This window comes from Alternaria rosae, assembly GCF_020736505.1.
Source record: "Alternaria rosae strain MPI-PUGE-AT-0040 chromosome Unknown BKA58scaffold_7, whole genome shotgun sequence".
Taxonomy (NCBI): domain Eukaryota; kingdom Fungi; phylum Ascomycota; class Dothideomycetes; order Pleosporales; family Pleosporaceae; genus Alternaria; species Alternaria rosae.
In genome coordinates, this window is record NW_025763576.1 from 1,696,230 (window position 1) to 1,717,392 (window position 21,163).

General features: G+C 52.7%; 11 protein-coding genes across 11 annotated transcripts; 6 read left to right on the forward strand and 5 right to left on the reverse strand.

Moving 5' to 3' along the window:
* The first annotated feature begins 48 nt into the window (after nt 1-48).
* On the forward strand, nt 49-792 carry BKA58DRAFT_214377 (uncharacterized protein). The gene is made up of 2 exons (XM_046166112.1): nt 49-311; nt 359-792. The coding sequence occupies exons 1-2, from the start codon at nt 288-290 to the stop codon at nt 707-709; spliced, it is 375 nt and encodes a 124-aa protein (XP_046023570.1). The 5' UTR covers nt 49-287; the 3' UTR covers nt 710-792.
* Nucleotides 793-2,878, forward strand: BKA58DRAFT_214382 (uncharacterized protein). Its single transcript, XM_046166113.1, has 4 exons — nt 793-1,424; nt 1,489-2,073; nt 2,122-2,354; nt 2,409-2,878. Exons 1-4 carry the CDS (start codon nt 875-877, stop codon nt 2,496-2,498), a joined length of 1,458 nt encoding a protein of 485 aa, XP_046023571.1. The 5' UTR covers nt 793-874; the 3' UTR covers nt 2,499-2,878.
* A 91-nt stretch (nt 2,879-2,969) lies between these two features.
* Nucleotides 2,970-4,714, reverse strand: BKA58DRAFT_364647 (putative methyltransferase-domain-containing protein). The gene is made up of 3 exons (XM_046168854.1): nt 4,169-4,714; nt 3,742-4,113; nt 2,970-3,684 (listed from the first exon to the last, which is right to left on the reverse strand). Exons 1-3 carry the CDS (start codon nt 4,648-4,650, stop codon nt 3,453-3,455), a joined length of 1,086 nt encoding a protein of 361 aa, XP_046023572.1. The 5' UTR covers nt 4,651-4,714; the 3' UTR covers nt 2,970-3,452.
* A 54-nt stretch (nt 4,715-4,768) lies between these two features.
* On the forward strand, nt 4,769-6,463 carry BKA58DRAFT_214407 (uncharacterized protein). Its single transcript, XM_046166114.1, has one exon. It carries the CDS (start codon nt 4,941-4,943, stop codon nt 6,375-6,377), a length of 1,437 nt encoding a protein of 478 aa, XP_046023573.1. The 5' UTR covers nt 4,769-4,940; the 3' UTR covers nt 6,378-6,463.
* On the reverse strand, nt 6,464-8,010 carry BKA58DRAFT_214408 (WD40-repeat-containing domain protein). Its single transcript, XM_046166115.1, has one exon. The coding sequence runs from the start codon at nt 7,930-7,932 to the stop codon at nt 6,550-6,552; it is 1,383 nt and encodes a 460-aa protein (XP_046023574.1). The 5' UTR covers nt 7,933-8,010; the 3' UTR covers nt 6,464-6,549.
* A 77-nt stretch (nt 8,011-8,087) lies between these two features.
* BKA58DRAFT_214410 (uncharacterized protein) lies at nt 8,088-9,013 on the forward strand. Its single transcript, XM_046166116.1, has 2 exons — nt 8,088-8,221; nt 8,273-9,013. Exons 1-2 carry the CDS (start codon nt 8,146-8,148, stop codon nt 8,872-8,874), a joined length of 678 nt encoding a protein of 225 aa, XP_046023575.1. The 5' UTR covers nt 8,088-8,145; the 3' UTR covers nt 8,875-9,013.
* A 304-nt stretch (nt 9,014-9,317) lies between these two features.
* Nucleotides 9,318-10,080, forward strand: BKA58DRAFT_403752 (Mnd1 family-domain-containing protein; the record flags this gene model as incomplete). The annotated part of the gene is made up of 3 exons (XM_046171805.1): nt 9,318-9,320; nt 9,368-9,734; nt 9,782-10,080. 3 exons carry the CDS (start codon nt 9,318-9,320, stop codon nt 10,078-10,080), a joined length of 669 nt encoding a protein of 222 aa, XP_046023576.1.
* Nucleotides 10,081-10,343: 263 nt separating this feature from the next.
* Nucleotides 10,344-13,178, forward strand: BKA58DRAFT_471155 (uncharacterized protein). Its single transcript, XM_046175216.1, has 2 exons — nt 10,344-11,174; nt 11,224-13,178. The coding sequence occupies exons 1-2, from the start codon at nt 10,486-10,488 to the stop codon at nt 12,899-12,901; spliced, it is 2,367 nt and encodes a 788-aa protein (XP_046023577.1). The 5' UTR covers nt 10,344-10,485; the 3' UTR covers nt 12,902-13,178.
* On the reverse strand, nt 13,179-14,431 carry BKA58DRAFT_388877 (velvet factor). The gene has a single exon (XM_046170694.1). The coding sequence runs from the start codon at nt 14,321-14,323 to the stop codon at nt 13,349-13,351; it is 975 nt and encodes a 324-aa protein (XP_046023578.1). The 5' UTR covers nt 14,324-14,431; the 3' UTR covers nt 13,179-13,348.
* Nucleotides 14,432-16,837: 2,406 nt separating this feature from the next.
* On the reverse strand, nt 16,838-18,601 carry BKA58DRAFT_214449 (uncharacterized protein). The gene is made up of 3 exons (XM_046166117.1): nt 18,218-18,601; nt 17,889-18,161; nt 16,838-17,834 (listed from the first exon to the last, which is right to left on the reverse strand). The coding sequence occupies exons 1-3, from the start codon at nt 18,327-18,329 to the stop codon at nt 16,939-16,941; spliced, it is 1,281 nt and encodes a 426-aa protein (XP_046023579.1). The 5' UTR covers nt 18,330-18,601; the 3' UTR covers nt 16,838-16,938.
* A 45-nt stretch (nt 18,602-18,646) lies between these two features.
* On the reverse strand, nt 18,647-21,050 carry BKA58DRAFT_388879 (pre-mRNA-splicing ATP-dependent RNA helicase PRP28). The gene has a single exon (XM_046170695.1). It carries the CDS (start codon nt 21,011-21,013, stop codon nt 18,875-18,877), a length of 2,139 nt encoding a protein of 712 aa, XP_046023580.1. The 5' UTR covers nt 21,014-21,050; the 3' UTR covers nt 18,647-18,874.
* Nucleotides 21,051-21,163: the final 113 nt, after the last annotated feature.

A 21,163-nucleotide genomic window follows, 5' to 3' on the forward strand; every position in this document is an offset into this window, starting at 1 on the left:
CAGAGGCTGGTTCCGATACACCCGCGAGCTAAACGTCCAGTGGTCCTCCTGCTCTACAACCCCCATCCCGGATGCGAGAATACCGCTGAACTACACCTCGCTGCGTGAGGCCGGATACGAATGCCGAAGCCAGGCTCAGCCACGCTCGTTGCATGAGTTTGCCGAGTCGGAGTTGAGGATGCCTTACATTGGCACCGTCGAACATGTCGCGACAATTCCATAATGAACAAGTCCATCATTACTGTTTCTGATCGCGAGCAGGAGACGAATATGTGAGAGTACTTTCCATGGCGAGAATCAACAATATGCTGGTGGGCTATCCAGAGTACAAGTTATCTGTAGATCTGACCTATGTGAGCTCATGGCAAGGCTACCGTTCCTTTTCTTGTATCATCAAACGGACGGCCTCCATCAACTAGATACGTACCACGCGGCCATCGCAGTGGCATCCATTGTTCAGACCGGTCTCGAAGTTCCCGCCGCATGCGCTACGTTTCGAGTGTCGACACAAACTTTGGCGTCCTCTACGAAACAAACGCACGTTTGGAGGGACCCCATGAAGCTGATACAATACCCCGAAAACCGTAGCTGGTGCACCACATGGTCTCAAATAGGCGACAGATCTCCCTGGTACAGGGATCGTGCCGGTCATGTTTGGTACGGAAAAGTCGCGGTGGGCGTTCTCTCGACCAACCGCATCTCATGGTAGCAGCCCACACCGAAACGTTCACCCGCTTCAGCACGTTTTTGGCATCTGGTACTTTTTGTATGGAACCACTATTATCCGGCTGGGGTATGGCACTCGCGTTACTGCCATTTCATAATCCTCGCGTGCTGCGAATCTTCTTTGCCTCTATGGGAATCTTACCTCGCAATGGCTGCACCGAGCAGACCATATGATACCCCACCGGTGCTGGTACGCCGTAATGATCCAAGCATGGCAGCTACGCCCATCGTAGCCGAGGATGAGAATGAAGAGAATAGGGACATGAACTCGGGGAGAGGCAGGACAAGATTTCAGCAATCGAATGCAAGCAGGAACGAAGCTCCGGAAGGCCCACAGTCACTGGGCTCTCTTATGGGTACACAGGGTGTACTCCCATCGCAGTCCGAACACCTCTCAACACTGGCCGTGCCGACGCCTACCGATAGCCAAGGAACAACATTTCAAGCTTTCACCGCGCCTTCGTTATCGATGAATGTCACTTCGACCTTACCTCTTAACTTTGTAGCATCTACCATCAGACCAACCCTTACCAAGCAAGCAGACGCTATCGCGATGAACGAGGTCATGGCCACCCAACCTGCTTCAACTGCAGTCCCAGGACTTCTGGCGGACACTTTCGTAAAGGAAGAAAACGATGCGCTTCCCGGTGTCAATCAGGGCGACCCTTCGTTGGAAACAGTACCTGGCATGAACCAAGGTAAGTCTCAGGTGAAGAAAGTGCCCTGGAGACATGCACTGAGTGTTAACTTTGATCTCTTCAGAAACTCCTGTACTGTTGACGACGCCTGGAGTGACACCTCTCGCAACCCCTGAGACTTCGACCGCACTGTCTGCAACTCCGGCGATTACAGTGGGTAAGCCCATGCCGGGAAAGAATCAACCGAAGCCTACAATGGATGTCTCTGCAGTGTCTTTCATGATCCTGAGCGACTCCAGTTCAACGGCTGTGCCAACTATTTCGTCTTTGTCGGCAGTGAGCACGAGCATGGCCACAGCCACTGAATCTTCTACGAGTTCTTTCTCCCCGCCGCCGACATTGGTCATCTCTACTACAACCGCGACAGCGTCCTCGAAAATGACAAAGTCTTCATCGCTGCCTCCAGTTCTTACTTTCGTCACCGTAACGCGAACAGCACAAGGGAAAGAAGATGCCCAATCGTCCACTCAAACTATCCTGGCGCCACAAGCTGTCACGACACGACAATCTTCATCCTCTGGGCTTCGAACATTACCCCTAGCTTCCGGATCAGCCATACCTTCCAGTCTGGCCACCGCCGTCAGTGTCGAGCCGCAGCAAGGCTTGACTCCCCTAGCAAGGACACTGTTCATCCTTTTTGGAGTGCTGGGTGAGTAGCACGTTGCGATCTTCGAGGAAAGATCTAACATGAAGACAGGCTTCGTCACGATCCTCCTCGCCTTCAGTCTAACTTTGATAATGCGGTCGAACAGAAGACGCGCACAAGCAGCCCGACAACAAGCCATCCGAAGCCCCAGCGAAGAAATCGTAGAATACGATGGCTATGGAAACACAACCCGTGTATCCGCCAAGAGCTCAATAAGAAACTTCCTGACCGAGCCCGAAAAAGCCATCGTAAACCGCGCCGCTACGCCAGACGGAGAACCAGACGTAAGCACCCTCCAACCTTAATCCTAATACGACAATGTTGACAGACCTTCCCAGGCAAGCACAAGACCCTCCAACGCCCTCACCGAAGCCATCAACTCCTTCATAACCAAATCGCGTCGCCTGACATACAAAATATCGCCCTGAAGACTGTATGTAGTAGTAACAAGGGTGGGTAGGAATCAACACATGCTTGAACGGGTCGCCAGCGCAACTTAGTACTGTAATTGTTGCGGGACTTGATAATCAACTGTACATAGCATGATAGACTGTATATACGAGTGGATGTCGTTACAATAATCATATGAATGGTTTGTGAACCTTGACCTCAACACCGCTAGCTTCACGTGTGTACTAACTAGTTTGTGATGTGCGCAGCAAGACTACATCAAAGCCGCGCATGATAACTAGTAATCGAAGCACTATCACGCCACAATCAGCACGCCTCACTACCTGCGGAAGCCGCTCGTTCCATCTATCTGCTAGCGGAGTACTAGTGTTCTGCGGCGTAGCGGCGTAGTCCTTGCGAAAGCGCTAGCGCTGGAAGTGCTTACCAGCATCGCGTTAGTGGCTGTTAGTGCTGGGTTCGACGGACCCCACGCAGACTTGCTACTTAGGGTAGGTTTAGGGTGGTCAGCTTCGGGGAGTATAATTTGACTTGAGGAGGGGGTGGAGAGGAAAAGGTGTGGGGGTCAGTGTGATGGGATGTTGGATTTGGGACGGGCAAGGCTGAGGAGTGGGTACGAGGGTGTGTGATGATTGATATGTTCGGGTTTATATTGTAGAGATGAGATGAGATGGGGACGCATGTTGATTTCTTTGGAAGTTGTGTGTTTTTTTTACTGATTGATGTAGACTTTCTAGAGCGATAAATCCCGTCTGGGTTTTACGGACTTGGCGTGCCTTGTTCTGGGTTTGATGTCGTACGACACGAGCAGGCTGGCTACCTTGCAGCAGCCTTGTAAGCCTACAATACGCCCTGACTAATAGTTTTTATACACGTCTTTTGCCATACATTTCAAGGGATGACAGATGGATAGACGAGGTACTCATAGAGTTGGGGAAAGTACCTAGTGATACCCAAGGCAGCTGACATCCTGCCTAGGTAGGGACAAAGAATGCCCTATAGTAGACGTGCAAGTACACAGTCTCCTCGCCAACTTTAACATCTCCTGGCAACGGAAACTCCATCTTGTCTGTCTCTAGGAATCCTGCATCGAACATTAGTTTGAAGAATACTTCTTCGCTTGAGTGGCGCATTTTCATTGCGATGGCAATCCTGACTCTAGGGTTTGCTCTGGAGAGCCGTGTAAGCGTTTTGACTAATGCGGGGCTGTAGTTGCAAGTCAGCAGTATTTCAGGCATGTGAAGTGGGTGAGAGGAGGCATACCTGCTGTCTGGGTTGTACGTGCAATCAGCAGCGAGAACAAGATCGAGAGGTTCTGAGCTAGACTGTACTTCGCCAGGTAACTCTGCATTCCAGTCCAGTTCCATGAACGCGAGTGATGCACCTGGTGCTTTGACCGCCGAGTCGATGTTACGCTCAACGATCTCTCTAGCCTCAGGAAGGTCGGTCAAGAGAACTTTGGAGTGGGAGACAGTCTGAGCGATTGCAATGCCGACCATTCCGCAGCCAGTGCCAAGTTCGAGGATATTCAGATGAGGTTCGGATGCAAGACCATATGGTAATAAAGCTTCGGCTAAGCTGGATTTTGGATTATCGAGAGCGGTTATTTGGCATGAGAGAGTGATGCCAGCGTCCCTAGATGTATGATCAGTACCTAGAACAGATTGTGTTGTGATGCGAAGATGCATACCATAGATGCCTCGCTATGCTTTCTCCCGTCTCCTCCCAGATAGTAGTGATGGGTCCATCTGGCAGCTTGAACCGTCTTTCAACCAATTTCAGAGCATCTTGGTTTGACGCGAAAGGTGGGCTCCAGGCAGATACAACACCCCGAGCACCTTTTTCTGCTATGGCAGCGAAATCATCGTGTGTTCGTTTCGGCTCCCCACCCACTCTTACTCGCAAACTGGACTGAGAAGCTTGAGATTTAGGGAGCGGGAAAGTGACGGGCAAACTGCGCATGCCGGCTGTCCATTGCACGGTCGACCATACTATCACGCTTTCTTCTGACCCATCTGTGGTTGCTGACAACTCTGCTGCTAGCTGGAGATCGTAAGGGAGAAAGGAATCTCCCAGGTCTGAAGTGATAGTAACCAGACAGTGGACTTGCTTTCTCGACGTGCCCTTTTCAGCGACTACGCGAGGACTTTTGAGGAAGCGGATGTATCGCATGGTTCGTTGTAGGATTGGTCGGAAGGGATGTGCCGAAAGCAGCAGGACTGTGGGGGTGAAAGGCTGGATTGATGTGGGGTGCTGGGACCGGGCTGGGCTGGGGAATCTGAACCTAGAGCGCCAACCGAGCCGCATCTCATCGACCACGTCGTCATACCTCACTGTGTCAGCGTGAATGCGCCTGCTGTCCTATTGAAGCCAATGCGCTGTCGCATCGCAGCACTCTGCTGCTCCACGCAATACCCACCCGCTTCCACTGAGTGCTAGTCACCGTCATCGCCATCGTCACCATGTACCGTCGCAGCGACCCGCGGTGGAATCGCACGCTCCATCAGATCACAGAGAACCTCGAGCACGCAAACGAATCGGCACAGGAGAACATCTACGGCTTCACGCAGCGCTACGTTAACCCATGCTTTTCGTCCATTACCCAATGCGTCAACGCGTGCACGGCGCCATGCTTCCCAGCGCACAACGACCGCCGGCGCAATCGCGGGCGATCACGCGGTCGGGCAGAAGTCAGCTTCGACTTCTACGACGACTGGGAGGACGATGAGAACGACGGCCTACTGGGCTGGGGCAGCGACAACCTCGACCGCTTCCTCGGCGGCGCTTCCAATTATGGCGCAACTGCGCAGCCTGGCCGACAGAGCGGCATGAGTTATGGACAGCGAAATCGCGACCCAAGATATAATACACCGCGCCGGAAAAGCACGACGCTGCCACGAGATGGTGCCCAAGACCCGACTCTTATCCCGAGTTCGTCGTACTTTGGCTTCTTGGGACGGTTGCCTTTCAAGATTGGCGGCAGAGGACTGCGATACAAGCCCTCGGCCGCAGACCTCACAGAGCACCCAGGCGCAACAAGAAGGAACCGTGAGGAGGAAGAGCCACTGATAGAGGACAGCGACGAGGATGCGCTCGACGGGCCCGAGAACAAAGGCCACCGTCGACAGCGAAGCAACACGCACACCTCGGGCCACACAACCGACTCTCTCAGCTCGCGAGGCGACATCTTCCCAAGTGAAGACGAGCTCGAAGACGCCGTGCCCCTCGACGACGAATTCACCATCGCCCTCGAGCGCCGCACAACCGGCCAGTGGAACGAAGACACCCCGAGTAGCAACAAAGCCCGCTCAAGCAAGAGCAAGCGCCCCTCTGCATCCCGCGTGTCTACGCGCACACTCTCCTCCCGCAATACAAGCAACTCGGACAAACCGCCGCTCTCTGCTCGCTCCGTCTCGGAAACAATTGAACAAGTTCCCCCCACGCTGGACGAACTCTCAAAGGAAGAAGAGCGTCTCCGTCTAGAGGAGGAGAGGGAAGTCAGTCGTAAACGGCAGGAAGCGCAGCAACTCGCCGTCAAGCGCGGCCTAGCGCCCGATCAACCTCTCTCTACCAAGTCTAGCACGCCGCGCTCTCCGTCGCCAGCGCGATTTATGACAACGGTAGACTCCACTGTGTCACCGCTTGTACGCACGCCCGCTGGCGAGACTGCGCCGTCGATGGACCAAACCGAAGCGATTCCTTTCCCCAGTTTTGTAGATACACAGACGATGCCGGATAGTAGTGCGTTTTATGTGGATGAGAGCGATTACTCGAGTAAAGCTGTTACACCCAATCGGCCGCTGTCTATTAAAGACGAGGTGAGGGAGGAAGACGAAAGAGGGGCAGCTGATGATGAGGCATTTGTTCCGGCTAGGTTACCGCATTTTGGGTCTGGATAGACATTGGAATAGACGGAGAGGTAGATTGGGATTGCAAGATGATGGACATGTATTGTACTGTTATGATGATATGTAACGGGGATATGAAGAGACGTAGCGGAAATCATGTGTTGTAATATAACGATCTGAGCGATTGGATTCAAATCATCTTCCCAATATTACTATCGGTTGGCTAAAAGCCCATGTTGCCAAATGTAATCTGCTTCTTGGTCAACCCTTGGTATATCTCATCTAGTACACCTCTTTTCCTTTTCTTATCCACCTCCTTCTCCTCCCGCTCTATTTCCTCGTCTTCGTCTGCTTCGGCATCTTCTTCCGTTCGCGGCGTCCATGCCGCTATGCTGCCATTGACATGCGCAGAATACATCTCTACATGATGTGGTCGCCAAGCTAGACTTGTGATTCTATCCTTGACATTGCGTTGTCCCTTTGCGGTTGTACCTGACGTGCTAGGTGGGTTGTTCGTCTGGGGCTGCTGTGAGCGGCGTAGACGGCGGATAAGCTTGCCGTCAAAGAGCTCGTAGGTGAGGATTTCGTGCTCGTTGGGGTAGAACATGAGGTCAGCGCCTGGCTGGAGGTTCTGTGTAGGCGCAAGTACGGGTATACGTGGCGCAAGCCCAGAGTTCTTGACCATAGGGCCAAAGTTTGCGAGGGTATTAGCGCCGGTATCTGTATCCCAGACCCGTATTCGCGCATCGTGGCCGCAGGAGACTAGGTGTTTGCCGTCTTCTGTCCAGACGAGCCCGTTCACGGCGTCTCTATGTGCTTGGGCGTTGGTCGAGCTGCGAGTAAACGACGTAGATTTCCCTAGTACGCCGACTGAGTCCTCGAGATCTAAGACGCCCAGCTCGCCAACACTGCGGCGTACGTCCCAAAAGCGTACACTGCCGTCTGTAGCTCCACTCACGAGAATGTGTTCGCGCACAGGGCTCCATGCTGTAGAGAGGATTGCGCCAGAGTGGCCCGCTAGACTGTGTGTGGTTGCGCCGGAACGCAGATCGACGAGGCGGACGTTGGGGTGTTGCGTGGCGCATGCGACGAGAAGGTGCGATGCGATAGGCGACAGGGCGATGTTGTACACGACTGAGTCGAGATCGAAAGACGCTGACGTCGCGAGTGTTTCGCTGGAGTAGAGCTTGACGGTGTGATCGTACGAGGACGTCAGGAAAGCTAGAGAATCGAACGGATAGAACTGTATCTGTGTAATGCCCAGCTTATGCTCTTCACTCGTCTTGTTCACCGCCGTCAGAGGGAGATATGTTTCTCCCGCCTCGGTTGCTGTGGTCTGCGCCTCGAGATCCCATACCGCGATCGAGCTGTCGGCACCTCCAGAAAGCAGATATCGTCCTTCGAACTTGTCAATCGTCAGCGCATTGACTCCGGATATGTGCGCCGGTATGCGCTCGCGTGGGTTGTCGGCAGCGGGTAGGTGCTGGCTGAAGGTCACGGCCGAAGACGGTTGCAGCGCGTAGGTAAGACGGGAGGCATAGGCGCGTTTGAGGACATGGTTGGGAATGAAGCCGTACGCGCGGTCGAGCACGTGTTGGGCGTTCATATGCGACTACATTCTTCGTGTGTGCTAGGGCGAGGGGAAAGAAGAATGCGCAGAGGATTATGACGTTGTAGCCTGGCATCCACAACGCGACAGGGATCTGCAGCCGCAAGACATTCACCAGACGGCGCTCAATCCTTGCAAGCGAGCCGCTTACCTTTACACTCGGCCTTGCCTTAGCACAACGACAACGGTAACATCCCGAAGCTATCTTGCATGGCTACTGTCAAGAAAAAATCCAAACGCACGAAATTCCGCAAGCGCCGATCCACCGTCTACGATGCCGTCAAACGTAAGAGATGCCCAAGATCATCATTAAGATATTTGATCTGAAAATCTATAGGCAGAGTCGCCCGAACCGGCCTAATCCACCACATCACTGATCCCAAGGCATCCAGGAAACCACTGCGCCCAGATGAAGTCCTCTTCAAGCGGAAGAATGCGCCCATACGATATGAGGAAGATGACTACTATCCCGCTCACAACAAGTTACCTCCAGACCAAAAACTTCCCAGTGGAGATCTCGCTACCGCAATGAAAGCTTACATTGAGAGACTGTGGGTCAAGACTGGACGACGATGCCGCTTCTCGCGCAAGCTGATGCGAAGGACGTGGAGAGGTCTGAACGAAACAGCGCTCATTGCGCTGTGTATCTTGGTGGAAGAGGCAGCACGCGATGCATTGGGCGAGACGGGTGATTTGGCTTTCACCGAAGCAGCTGAGGAACATGAACATGAAATTCTCACTAGTCTGAAGAAGGCGAAGAAGGGTGGTGCGCAGAAGCAGTGGAATGGTAAAGAGAAGGAGCAGTCAAGTGTTGATAAAGAGACGCAGCCTGTGGAAAAGAAGACAGAGAAACACGTGACGTGGAGTTCATCCGACGGGTCGTCGTCGTCCTTCGATGATTCTGAAGAGGAGGAAGACTCGGAGGAAGATCTGGATTGAGCATCGCGATACGTGGGAGGGCAATGTCTCAAGGCGGGGAAATCGTTCAAGCCAACCTAGAGTCGGAAGATTTAACGAGGAGGACTTGATGAGCCACAGATGGTGCCATGCGTATACCACCACCTTGTAGGTCCGTTCGAACGCACAGATCTGATCTTCGCGTCGGAATATTCAAGTTCTACTTCAGCAAGACTACCGGGCGTCGCAGATTAGTGCCAACAGTATTGATGCGAGCGGGGTTCCAGTTGAGCTGAAGTCGTGCCTGCCTCCTTCCGCAGATGAGACCTAGCGTGCCTTCCTTCAAGCGCGAAGACGCGATCAAGAGCGCTTCGAGAATTTTGCAACCTCAATCTTGCACACGCTCATCACGGTCATCGCTTTTTCGTGTCTACTTGCTACTTCATTTCCCCTGCAAGAGCATCTGTCATCTAAGTCCGGCGAAAATGGTCAGTTCAGACATGATTTCGACTCTACCACTCACTAACTTCGGCAGGCACCCAAAACTCAGCCCAACCCGCAGAAAGCAGCATCCATTCTTGCCTGGTTCCACAAGACGGCACAGGCCCATAGCATCAAGGACCTTGAAAAGACGCTACCGCAGGTCTCCTCCATCAACGGCATGCAAGTCAAGGACTACCTCCAGGCGCTCTCAGACGACAACAAGATTCGTGTCGAGAAAATTGGTAGCGGCAACTGGTACTGGAGCTTTCCAGCCGACGAAAAGAAAGCCAAAGATGCTGCTCTCAAGAAGGCCCAGGAGGAGTTCGACAAGGCAACCGCTACTGTAGCCGAACTTCAGGCAAAAGTGGACGATGCAGGTGCAGCTCGCACTGACGATGAGGAGATACTCATGGAGACAGGTGATTACCAATTTACCGTTTGTTGCACTCATGCTCATCACTCGCAGGTGGCGACCGCAAGACACTGATTACGAAGCATGCCGACCTCACCAGAGACCTCGAGAATCTCAGGACTGAGCTAGCCGCGTACAGCGAGCAAGACCCCGTCGAGATGGAGAAGAAAGCCGCCGAAACTCAGCAGGCTCGTCTTGACGCTGAGAAGTTTACCGACCAGATTTACGCCATGCAGGGCTGGCTCAAGCAGATTATGTATGGTGGCAGTGGAGGACACGAATATCTGGAGACCCTGAGGTCCTTCTACCAGGATGAGTTTGATGAGGAAGAATTAGGTTTACGTGAATTGTGAAGCATCACGTATAAGAAATCGGGAAGTCTGTGACGTGTATTTTCGGGGTAGCCATAGAGTAGTCTACAGCATGTCTGTGCATGTATAGCGGTAAGGCATAATTACAGCCATACAGACAATATAGAGTACAATCATTTCGACTCATCCGAGCGACTGCTGCGCCATGTTCGGTCTGTGAGTGCTTGAGTCATGTTTGAGCATGGGCCATCTTCAGGGCTAACAGCTTTCGCTTGTGAAGGGCGTCATTGCAAGTAGCTTTCGCCAAACTACCACCAAACGCCTACCGTAAAAAGAGGCCTCGCCGGCGTGCCTCTGCCAGACCATTCACTTTCGCACAGCTTTCTGGAATTGTTCATACCACAAATCCTCTATACTAACCCCCTAGACCAGCAATAATACCCCGCGATGGCCTCGACAGGCGCCCCAGAAACCCCGCAAGTTCCTGCAAGCCCGCAACGGAGAGGAGGAAGAGGGCGCGGGCGCGGCAGAGGTGCACACGGCGGAGCAGAAGATGGTCACGAGAACTTTGGAGGGCGAGGCCGTGGACGGGGCGGCTTCCAGAGCCGCGGGCGAGGTCGCGGCAACAGAGACGGCGCGGGCACTCGTGGTGGACATGCGCCAGAGAAGGGCAAGGCGCCTGCCATAGACACAGAAGAGAGCGGACATGCTCCAGCGACTCTCGTCAAGCCGAACCTCCAGCAATCGGACAACGAAGACGATGATGCTGAAGTCTGCTTCATTTGCGCCTCGCCCGTTCAACACACAGCCGTCGCTCCTTGCAACCACCGCACATGTCACATCTGCTCCATCCGAATGCGGGCCTTGTATAAAACAAAAGCCTGTGCACATTGTCGAACAGAGTCGGACCACGTTATTCTCACAGACGACGCCGAGAAGAACTACGAGGACTTCTCCACCGCTGAGTTTTTCAAATCTGACGATACCCTGGGCATACACTTTGAGAACTCCGGTGTGTTTGAAGATGCGCGATTACTGTTACAATACAACTGCCCCGACGGCGAGTGCGATGTAGCCTGTCTAGGTTGGCCGGATCTGCATCGTCACGTCAAGACGGCGCATGGAAAAGTCATGTGGTATGTACTCTGCAGTTCTGAACAAACGATATTGGCTAACGTCATAAAGTGACCTCTGTACGCGGAACAAAAAGGTCTTTACCCACGAGCACGTTCTGTTCACGATTGCCGAGCTACGGCGGCACCAGAAGTTTGGCGATGATAATCCTGGAGCAATAGATCAGAGTGGATTTAAAGGACACCCGGAGTGCGGTTTCTGCAACCAGCGTTTCTACGGCGACGACGAACTATACACCCATTGCAGAGACAAGCACGAGCGCTGCCACATTTGTGACCGCCGGGAGGGAGGAAGCAGGAAACAACAATACTACGTCAACTACGATTCGCTCGAGGTGCACTTTCGGAAAGACCATTTCCTCTGCCCAGACCGAGAGTGCCTAGAGAAGAAGTTCGTCGTGTTCGATTCTGAGATGGACCTCAAGGCGCACCAGTTGGAGGTGCATCCCAACGGTCTTTCCAAGGACGCTTTACGGGATGCCCGGAGAGTCGATATGTCTGGCTTCCAAATCAGGGCGCCTCACGAGCAAGGACAGGGTAACAACAGACGAGACGAGCGCAGACGCGAGGGTGGCAGAGGCCGTGGACGCGGACGGGATCCGAACGCTGAGCCAGTGCCTGCATCGTCTGCGCAGCCCTTGAGTAGAGCAGAGCTTGCTTACCAGCGGCAGAGGGAGGCTCAGAACACTCATTCAGTAACTGGAAGAACTTTTGGGGGCCAGCTCTCTGCACCAACTCCAGGCGAGGCGTTCGCTGCTAGACCTCCTCCAAGCGCCTCAGAGCCTCCTACCGTCACTGCGTCGCGCCCAACCCCCGCGGCTGCCAATAATATCACAAATGGTGTCGCTCAACTAAGCATGGACACACAATCACCCAACCCAGTTCCACAGACACCCCAAGACCAGGCTAGACTGTTGCGTCACAACGCAGTCACGGAACGAGCCACAAACATGCTTCGAGGTAGCGAGATCAAACTGCAAGAATTCAGAGCCGCGGTATCGGCCTATCGCAACTCTAAGGTATCGGCAGCACAGCTCATCGACGGGTTCTTTGCGCTCTTCGACGCCAACTCGAAGGAGATGGGAAAGCTGATCAAAGAATTGGCGGACATCTTCGAGATGCCAGGAAAGCGGGAAGCTCTGTTGAAGGCTTGGAATGATTGGAAGGCTATCAACGAGGACTATCCATCATTACCTGGCTCTGCGACAGGCTTGAACGGCGGATCGACTGCGCGAGGAGGTTCGCGGGTACTGAAGCTGAAAAGCTCAACAGCGCAATCATCTCGATCCACAGCCAACCAGCAAGCCAGTTGGTCGAACGCATCGTCGAGTAACCCATTCCCAGCTTTGCCAACACCCTCAGGTCGTGTCGGTGCGAAGCCTGGACAAACGCCTTGGGTCTCCTCATCTGCCGCAACGAGCGCGCGCCCCTCGCCCATGCCATCGCGAGTCGCATCATCAACAAACGTGAACAAGAAGCCCGCTGCCGCAGACGCCTTCCCAGCTCTCCCAGCAGCAGCGAAACCCACCAGCACAATCTTCAGCCCCGGCTACACTGGCCACGGTCTACGACGCGACAACAGCGGACGCAACACTCCAGTGAGTAACCCTTGGGCTGGCCCATCCGGCACGAACAGCGGTACCTCAACACCAGCTTTGGAGGATGCGGGGGCGGTAGGGAAAAAGAAGGGTAATAAGGGCAAGAAGCAGACACTCTTCCAGTGGGGTTAGCGGGCACAGAGTCGAATACCTGGCTTAAGTAAATAATCCAGAAGTCTACATTGCCTTGGGATTTTGTCAATCTTCGGTATTGTAGTGATGTAGACTGCAGCGCACCTGTTAACTTTCTTCCTTGCACAAGGTGGGCTCACTTATGACATAGCCTGAAGGTATTCGATGTGGTGTAGGTTGTGTATGTTAATCTGAAAACACCATGTATACCTCCAGGATGCATTGTACATCACTTCCTTTTTACAAAACATTCACATCAGCAGTAGCAAAGAGAACGTGTGAAATAGGGATTTGCCCATTTGCGATACCTACAGAAAACCGCTCACCATGTATTGATAAAGACCCCAGACAACGCCAAGATTCCAAAACGCCAATCCAGAACATGCGTTCATCATCCATGACCTGCCAACGACCATGCCGTCAACCCGTATGCCTATCACCCAACTCTCACGCATCCTCATCAAACTCAGCCTGGTTGGGTACCTTGGGGCCGTCTTTCCTGATAGGAATCTTGATACCCTGCTGCGCAAAGCACTTGCTGAGTTTGGTGCTCTCAATAACACCGGGGAACTTCTTGGCCGAGTAGACGGTAAAAGGCTCGGTAAAGTCGAAGGCAAGGCATGGGCCTTTACCTTTGCTGCCGTCGTTCATATGGATGGTGCCGTTGGTACCATCATTCGAGCCAATGTCGAACAGGCTGAGCTTCAGCCGGAATGTGCCCTCGGTGCGCACGCTCAGATCCTGTAGTACAAACCAAAAGCCAGGCTTTTGGTCGAGATCTTGAAGGCGGCATGCATTGACAGCGTTCATGCCAATGAGGTTCCGGGTGTGATTTGAGCCCAAGGGTGTTGCAGGAATCATTGTGTTGGTCATTTGCACGGGGGGCTGACCGTACATATTTTGCTGGATGGGGTAGCCGGGTGCTTGGGCCTGCCAGTATCCTGCTGGTCCTGCAGCAGGATTGCCGCCGTATGGGACCATGTGTTGCTGTGGAATGCCACCCCTTGAGTCGTACGGAACTTGGGCTGCGAACATATGGTGCGTTCGCTCGGGCGGCGGAGGATAAGAAGTAGTGGTACTACTTGATATCGACACCGTCGGTGCCGCGCTACTGTGTCTCACTAGGTTGACGGCACTCGCTCCCTGCGCGTCATAGAGGTCGACCATGAGCACGAAATACGTGCTGTCGATGTCGTTAAAGGGAATCTCTTGTCCTGTGTGGGTGTCGTAGACGACCAAGCGGACGCAAGGCGGGGGCGTGATCGGCCTTCGATCCTTGTCACCAAAGCCGCACATGCGGGCTCGTATCGGCTGTTGTTCGACGACCAACTCATATTTCCTGGCGGGCTTCGCCATTGTCTGCTGGTGCTGAATCGGCTCTGGACGGCCAGTGCTGGTCCTGGTGTAGTTGTTGTAAGACATTTTGGCGTTGTGATGTTGAGTATCTTGTTGTTGATTGGATGTTGAGTGGGAGATGTTATGGGTAAGATTAACGGACGGGCGTGCACAAGCTATATACTCTCCCAAGATTTAGGCGATGCGGAAGTGCGCCACGGGCCAACGCTACCTACAGACTCACCACTACAACCATGGTTCGGTATGGAGACATTACCACTTCAAACGTGGGCATCAAATCAACTTCACTGCAAATAACCCAATGCCAAAAAGGCTTATCGAATAGGATTGAAACGAGAATATTCCTATAGGGCAACGCAGGTGAGGAGGACCACAGCTGCGGGTCTCAGCCATGATCGGCGTTAGCCTCCGGCGCTACCTCACCCGCGGGACGCGTACCTACGTAGCGGCATGACCTCCATATCACTGCAACACCCGATTCATGGTTCGATCAGTCTCGTGTCTGTCTGCAACAGTATTCACACCGCGTGTTTCAGAATTCTCCATCTTTCTGTCATGTGCTACACTCTATTTCTGCCTGGAGTTCAACCACGTGGATGCGCTCTTTTTCATATTGGCTGCACTGTTCGCTCGGCTCCACATTCGACCACGCTCAACCACAGTACGAAGCAGGCTGAGCAGCTTTGTGTTGGACTGCTGTCTAGCCATCTTTCGTGCTTGAAGTTGAAGCATCCCTTTCAATAAATAAACTGAACATGTGCCCTGTAGACTACATGGGTTTTAAACCCGCCAACTGCAAAATCACACCGCAATGTAGACTTCTAGGTGATTCACATCACTCATTTGCTGTAGGCGGGTGTAAACGCCGCGTTCTTTTGATGTGCTGGAGTCGGAGCCGCCTTGCTTTAAGAGCATTCATGCTCATACACGCGCCGTCGCGACAGTGTGCAGCAGCAAAATGGACCAAGGCGCGAAGCTAAGTAGTACCATCTCAACGACCAGTCCGGACCAGGACCAGGCCCCAGTCTGAATTAAAGATGCACTCTATTCTTCGCGAAGCTGGGCACAGAAGCGGTGCAAGTCCAATGCTCGACCGAGTCATTTCGTTCAAATGCTGTCGTACGCGCTACGGCATGTATGCTTTTCCTCTTCGGAAAAACAAATTGATCCTTCTCAGCTGTTCAGATTAGGGCTTTATCTAGCAATATTATGTCGATGTCGAAACGGTCGCATTACTGGCCATTGCCCTCCACAATTTCCTGGCTGTAGCGTATGTATTACTTCCATGTCTGGTATCTGTAGTGTTCGTTTCTGGGGTGCTGCATGTCCTTGGGGCTGTTACTACATAGAATTATAGGAGAAAAGCAAAGTAGGGAGATTCCCATGGCTTAGGTTCTACTTGACAAGATATCCAGGCATTTGTCAATCGAGAGGGAATGCCATGAAGCATTTCGATGTCCGCACGACCGAACAATGAACTATCGAGCAGCTTGAAAGCTTTACTATAACCGAGCATGTCCTTGGTGTTAATATGTCATATATCATGTCCACCTAGTACTCCACACGAAGATAAGTCTCTCGATGAATTCCCCATAGTCGCTGCGTAATACCTCGTTCGCAAACAAGCATAATGTTCAACTGTACAGTGATACCATTTCTGACGAACAGCTAGGGCTAACTTCGATGCTGTTCGGAGTCTTGGCTTCTGATACTATCGCACAACCTGGAACTATTCATACCCATGTCGGAAAGGCTAGAACATGAGGTTTAGAGTCCATATATTCAGATCATCTAAGGGATTCGGCTCGCGTTGGGTTACCCAGTAGATAAGGCGTACGCTGTGAAATTAAGTAGGGAAATCTAGTCACACTCTAGAACAGGAAAGATTTCACTCGGGCAAGACGTACAACTTACGAGGGAAGGAGTTTGTCTTAGATTGCTGTAATCATCTATTATAAAAGAGAAACTGCATAGATGTCAAGGTAATTAGGATATGCTAGTTCTTAGTTATATATATATATATAAAGGAAAGTCTATCTACTAGATACTACATGTAAATGAGTACCTGTGAATTACAGTAAATCTACGTAGTGTGTCTTCTAAGCACGACGCTTGAAAATCAAGCTCAGTCGTAGACAGAACATGTACACACAGGTTTTGATGATCTCCACATGATATTCCCATTCCAACTGCCATCGTTTCCCGACTCTTGTGATAGGGGTCGTGGATGGCTCCTTCCAGTGCCTCGCCTTGAGTTCAGCTGGTGTATCAAGATGTTCCCTTCGGTAGTTCCGTTATGCAGATGCCATCGTGTGGAGCTCGCAGTATTATCATCCGTAACGATGTTGGAGATAGTCTTTCCACGTCCGGGAATGACACGAACCGAGATCGTGATACATAGCATCAAGGTTGCTGGTCCAGACGTCGACATGTATCAGAACTGGCGAGACATAGTCGTACTGAGGACAGAGGATCCATAAGGATAGTCTCATGTCGTGAACGCTGCAAGTCTTCCACTCCGATATTGATGCAACGGTGGAGATCGTGTAGTGTTGTACTACCCATGTCTGGGCATACGACACAACAGCGCGGAGTCGACACGGTCCGTGGCGAGACGGGCGGAGTATTGTCCGTACGGAGTCGTAATCCGCATGTCAACCCGTCAGGTATAGACTGCCGTTTCACCCAATATTATGCTTGTCCATCTCTTCATCGATCCAGCTCCCCCGCTTGACTCTAACCCGCCTCCTCCACTTATCCTGATCTTCCTGCTGCCCGCGCGTCTCCCACCCAGTCTCGCCATTCACTGGTTCCGCATGCGTAACGTTCGGACTGATGCGTCGGGGATCCACAAAGTCGGGATATTGTGATCCGCCAAAGTCGTGCGTGAGCAGGCTGCCATTAAGTCTCGCCGATGCGCCCACACTCGCTGTACCACTTTGTGTCTTTTCCAGTGTAAGGGTATTTCGGCGTTCGAAGCTGTTACCGCGTGCGTAGGCGTTGTTCATGCTCTGATCGGATTCGGCTCGGACGCGCACGAGTTGGATGAGCTTGCCTAGGACGGCGAATTCGAGCTTGAGTTTGATAGAGTATACGACGCCTTTCAGGGTGGTTTCAATGAGGTACAGGTTGGCGAATTCGACGCTGAGCAAGGCGATGTCCATGGCGATGATTAGTACGTTAATAGTGAGGAGCTGGTACATTGTCTTTCGAACGTTTGTGTTCTTGAGGTGCCCGTTCGATTGGTTGCCAGCGCTGTCGTCGAAACTGCGTACGTCGTCTTGTACTGTTTCCGAGAGTTTCAGTAGTCGTACTGTCTCCTTGATGTATACTATGGACAGGATGGTTTCTTGCACGAAGAAGCACACCATCTGCACTTTCTCCATTATCGAGTATCCGCGAACGAAGCGCCGTAATGTAGAATCGGAAAGCGAGTTCGAATTGGAGCCAAAGGTCAAGACCGTCGTAACTGAGTGGAGCAGTACGCCATTGACGATAATCATGTAGAGAGTCCAGCGAAGGACTCGGCGCGAGTTCGTAACGAGATGGAGACGCGACCATAGAACGACTGATTGCCCTAGACGTTATTAGTAGCCGCATAATGGGGGCCTTCAGCGTTGACTGAACTCACCAGTGATCATGGGATACCATCCAAGCGTGAGTAAGACGACGCCGACATATCCAGCATTTGCCGCAGGGTCCAACAAGCGGAAGAACTTGATGATGAAACCCAGCGAGTATGGAATAATGCCGAATGCGCTGATGACGAGCGACCAGAAGTACAACCCATGGTAGCGCTGGAAAGTGACGAAAGCGAGAACAATGAGTTCGATAGCGTTGTAGAGCGAGAGGCCGAGGAGAAACGCGATGATGATCTTAAGGGGAAGAGAATCGCCGGTGTAGCCTACAAAGGCATCAGTACAGGACAATCGCGTTGCTCAGACACAGCTAGAACCTTACCTCCAGTGATTCCAGCGCCGGCGGACTCGAGTGTCCCCAGCGCCGGTGTCGACTCCGCCGCGAAAACAGACGATGTGACGCTAGAAGCAAGGTTGACAGAGAGCGACGCCATTCCGAGCCTTCCGTCTCAAACTGGTCAAAACGCAGCTCCTCCGTGCAACAACGAACCAGGCACAAAGAGGCGGAATTGCGACGCCATCAGTTCAAGGAGGAGACGGGTATCGTGACGCACGGCATGGCGACAGAAATGACAGGAGAAACGGGCCGGTAGGAAGCGACATTGAGTAAGGGCTTATTTCTATTGAGGCGGGGATTTTCCGTGTACGAGCGTCAACGGTGCGCGTGCACTAATTGACCACGCGCGGCTTGCATTGCAAACCAACAGGACGGGGCGTCCAAGTGACGCTGCCTTCTCCACTTGCTAACGGGTTGCAGTTTAGGAGTGCAGGCAGTCCGGGGTAGATCGGCACTACCGAGTCGCGCATTAGGCCGTCCATGGCAGTTGGCAGTTTTCCCATGTCTCGGAAAATTATGACGACTGTGCTTTATTGCTTCCTATTGTGGCTTGTACCGTGTTCTCTCTGTGGTAAGGATGGAAAGCTATGTAATCAACTACTTGTCTATCTTCACCTTCATGCATGCTGGTCATACATCTTCCTAAGTAATGTTTTTGCCCATGCTCTTCTTGCCCTTTTGCTGCGCCGACTCGTGCTTCTTCAGATCTTCAGGTACCTTACTTATCTCACTCTTCATGAGGATCTGCTTGAGATCGTAAAGCACATCCGCATCTTCATTACCCCAGAAAGTAATTGCAACACCAGGCTTGTCAGAGTCCGCTCCCAAACGACCAGTACGACCAATACGATGTGTGTACGTTTCGATACTAGGTGGCATGTTGAAGTTGACTACCAGAGAAACATCTGGAATGTCAATACCACGACCGAGCACGTCTGTGGCAACGAGCACCTGGATCTGCCCATTCTTGAGGGATGCAAGAGCAGCCTCACGCTGATCCTGGGTCTTTCCACCGTGGATTGTAGCGGATGCGAAGCCCATATGTTTGATGTCGCGAGCGATCGCATCGCAATTCTTTTTGATATTGACAAAGACGATGATCGGTGGGGCGAATTCGCGAGTATTCAAGATTTCTTGGAGACGCCTCTTCCGCTTCTCTTCTCCCTGGACGAACTCGACGCGCTGCTCGACAGTGTCGGAAGCCTCGCCCTGGTTACCAATTGTAACGATGGCAGGACGACGTGTATACTTTTTCGCGATTCTTTCTACAGCTGGCGGCATAGTAGCTGTGTACATCATAGTTTGACGGTACATTCCTGCTTTCATGGCAGTAGGGTCTTCAGCGATCTCGCTATCAGGCTTCTCGTTGTTGACAGGTAAAGCGTCGAGAATCTTATTAACGGGCTCTTCGAAACCCATGTCGATCATCCTGTCAGCTTCGTCCATGATGACATAAGTGCATTGGCTGAGAACGAGGACTCGACGCTCAATGCAGTCAACCAGACGACCGGGTGTGGCAATGATAATCTCGGCTCCGTCACGCATCTGGAACGACTGTTCCTCGATGGAGTGACCACCGATGAGAACAGCGGTCTTGAAACCTAACGGTAATGCAAACTTGCGAGTCTCCACTTCGATCTGTTGAGCTAGCTCGCGAGTTGGTGCGAGGACGAGGGCATACGGGCCATCGTGTCGATTGAAGGCGTCGAGAGGAGGTAGTTGTGAGATGTAGGCAAGCAGTGGCAGGACGAAGGAGGCGGTTTTACCCGAACCCGTTGCAGCGACTCCGATCAGGTCGCGACACTGCAGAGCAATAGGTATAGCCGCACGTTGAATAGGTGAGGGCTCAATGTAGCCGACCTCGTCCACGATGCGCAAGAGCTTCTCCGGAAGCCCTGACTCGCCCCAGTTGCGCATTGGGTTCGGTATTGCACCTCCCTTGGTAGCAATGCTGAAGTCTTCCTTGAAGATGCGCCAGTCGCGCTCTCGCATGTTCTCCAGCCTCTTCTCGCTCCAGTGCTTGTCCAGTTGTGCGCGACCGCCCTTGTCTTTCCGCCGTCGCTCCATTTCAAGTAGCTGCTCAGCTCGTTCTCTGCCATGTTCCGGATCTCGCTCGATAATCGCATCGATCATCTTCTTTGTGGCTGCGCTGCTGACTTCTTCGGAGAAGCCACCTAGTCGGCCGCGCCCAAAGAAGCTTGCTTCAGCTTTTTGCTGGTAGATGGGGTTGTAATCGTGGCTCGTATCCTCCTCCTCATTCCACTCGAAGTTGAACTTCTTTTCTGTGGTCCTCTTGCGCTTCTTCTTGGCCGAGAACGTCGACTGATTTTGTTCCGCGCCCATGTATCTTTGCCTTATCAAGGCCGCCTCGGTGTCTTCAGCAGGGCGCTTGTTGCCCTTCTTGTCCGGCGGTGGAGGAGGCGCCATGTCTCCATTTCTGCGATCGTTTCGCATGGACGACGGTCCAGTCGGCGCATCGCGCATCGAGCGCGGCCCCGTAGGTACGAATGAGGACGAGCCGTTGTGGCTGTTGTGGCCATTTGTGCGGTTGTTGTCTTGCGAATGTCTCCATGCGTCGCTGTCTCCGTTCGAAGCCTCTCGCCTCTTTTGCGCTTCTTCAACTTCTTTCTGGCGCTTCTCAAGCGCGATGCGCTCTCTCTCAGCCTTCGGTATGAACTTAGGCTTCGCGGCAGCCGCTTCTTTCTCGCGCTTGGCCTTAAGGATATCGTCGATACTCGGTGGCTGCTTGCGAGCAGCTGGGGGCGGAACGGCAGCAGTCATCTTCGTTACGCGGGGGTCACGGTTTGTGGACTTGCGGAGGAGGATTCGCGCGAACTACGAGGTGCATGCACGCTAAGACAACACCAGATCACGTGCATGACTGCTATCGATAGTACCCTGGCCCCACTACATGATGTGGTCCCCAGGTAT

Bases quoted from the DNA above. Each gene is read 5' to 3' on its own strand.
- BKA58DRAFT_214377 (XM_046166112.1), top strand. From the start codon at position 288: ATGGCGAGAATCAACAATATGCTG. The intron at 312-358 runs GTGGGCTATCCA...GACCTATGTGAG, and splicing joins CGAGAATCAACAATATGCTG to CTCATGGCAAGGCTACCGTT.
- BKA58DRAFT_214382 (XM_046166113.1), top strand. From the start codon at position 875: ATGGCTGCACCGAGCAGACCATATGATACCCCACCGGTGCTGGTACGC. The intron at 1,425-1,488 runs GTAAGTCTCAGG...TGATCTCTTCAG, and splicing joins AGTACCTGGCATGAACCAAG to AAACTCCTGTACTGTTGACG. The intron at 2,355-2,408 runs GTAAGCACCCTC...AGACCTTCCCAG, and splicing joins CGCCAGACGGAGAACCAGAC to GCAAGCACAAGACCCTCCAA.
- BKA58DRAFT_364647 (XM_046168854.1), bottom strand. From the start codon at position 4,650: ATGCGATACATCCGCTTCCTCAAAAGTCCTCGCGTAGTCGCTGAAAAG. The intron at 4,114-4,168 runs GTATGCATCTTC...TCATACATCTAG, and splicing joins AGCATAGCGAGGCATCTATG to GGACGCTGGCATCACTCTCT. The intron at 3,685-3,741 runs GTATGCCTCCTC...TTGCAACTACAG, and splicing joins ACGTACAACCCAGACAGCAG to CCCCGCATTAGTCAAAACGC.
- BKA58DRAFT_214407 (XM_046166114.1), top strand. From the start codon at position 4,941: ATGTACCGTCGCAGCGACCCGCGGTGGAATCGCACGCTCCATCAGATC.
- BKA58DRAFT_214408 (XM_046166115.1), bottom strand. From the start codon at position 7,932: ATGAACGCCCAACACGTGCTCGACCGCGCGTACGGCTTCATTCCCAAC.
- BKA58DRAFT_214410 (XM_046166116.1), top strand. From the start codon at position 8,146: ATGGCTACTGTCAAGAAAAAATCCAAACGCACGAAATTCCGCAAGCGC. The intron at 8,222-8,272 runs GTAAGAGATGCC...GAAAATCTATAG, and splicing joins CGTCTACGATGCCGTCAAAC to GCAGAGTCGCCCGAACCGGC.
- BKA58DRAFT_471155 (XM_046175216.1), top strand. From the start codon at position 10,486: ATGGCCTCGACAGGCGCCCCAGAAACCCCGCAAGTTCCTGCAAGCCCG. The intron at 11,175-11,223 runs GTATGTACTCTG...AACGTCATAAAG, and splicing joins GCGCATGGAAAAGTCATGTG to TGACCTCTGTACGCGGAACA.
- BKA58DRAFT_388877 (XM_046170694.1), bottom strand. From the start codon at position 14,323: ATGTCTTACAACAACTACACCAGGACCAGCACTGGCCGTCCAGAGCCG.
- BKA58DRAFT_214449 (XM_046166117.1), bottom strand. From the start codon at position 18,329: ATGGCGTCGCTCTCTGTCAACCTTGCTTCTAGCGTCACATCGTCTGTT. The intron at 18,162-18,217 runs GTAAGGTTCTAG...ATGCCTTTGTAG, and splicing joins CGGCGCTGGAATCACTGGAG to GCTACACCGGCGATTCTCTT. The intron at 17,835-17,888 runs GTGAGTTCAGTC...AATAACGTCTAG, and splicing joins ATGGTATCCCATGATCACTG to GGCAATCAGTCGTTCTATGG.
- BKA58DRAFT_388879 (XM_046170695.1), bottom strand. From the start codon at position 21,013: ATGACTGCTGCCGTTCCGCCCCCAGCTGCTCGCAAGCAGCCACCGAGT.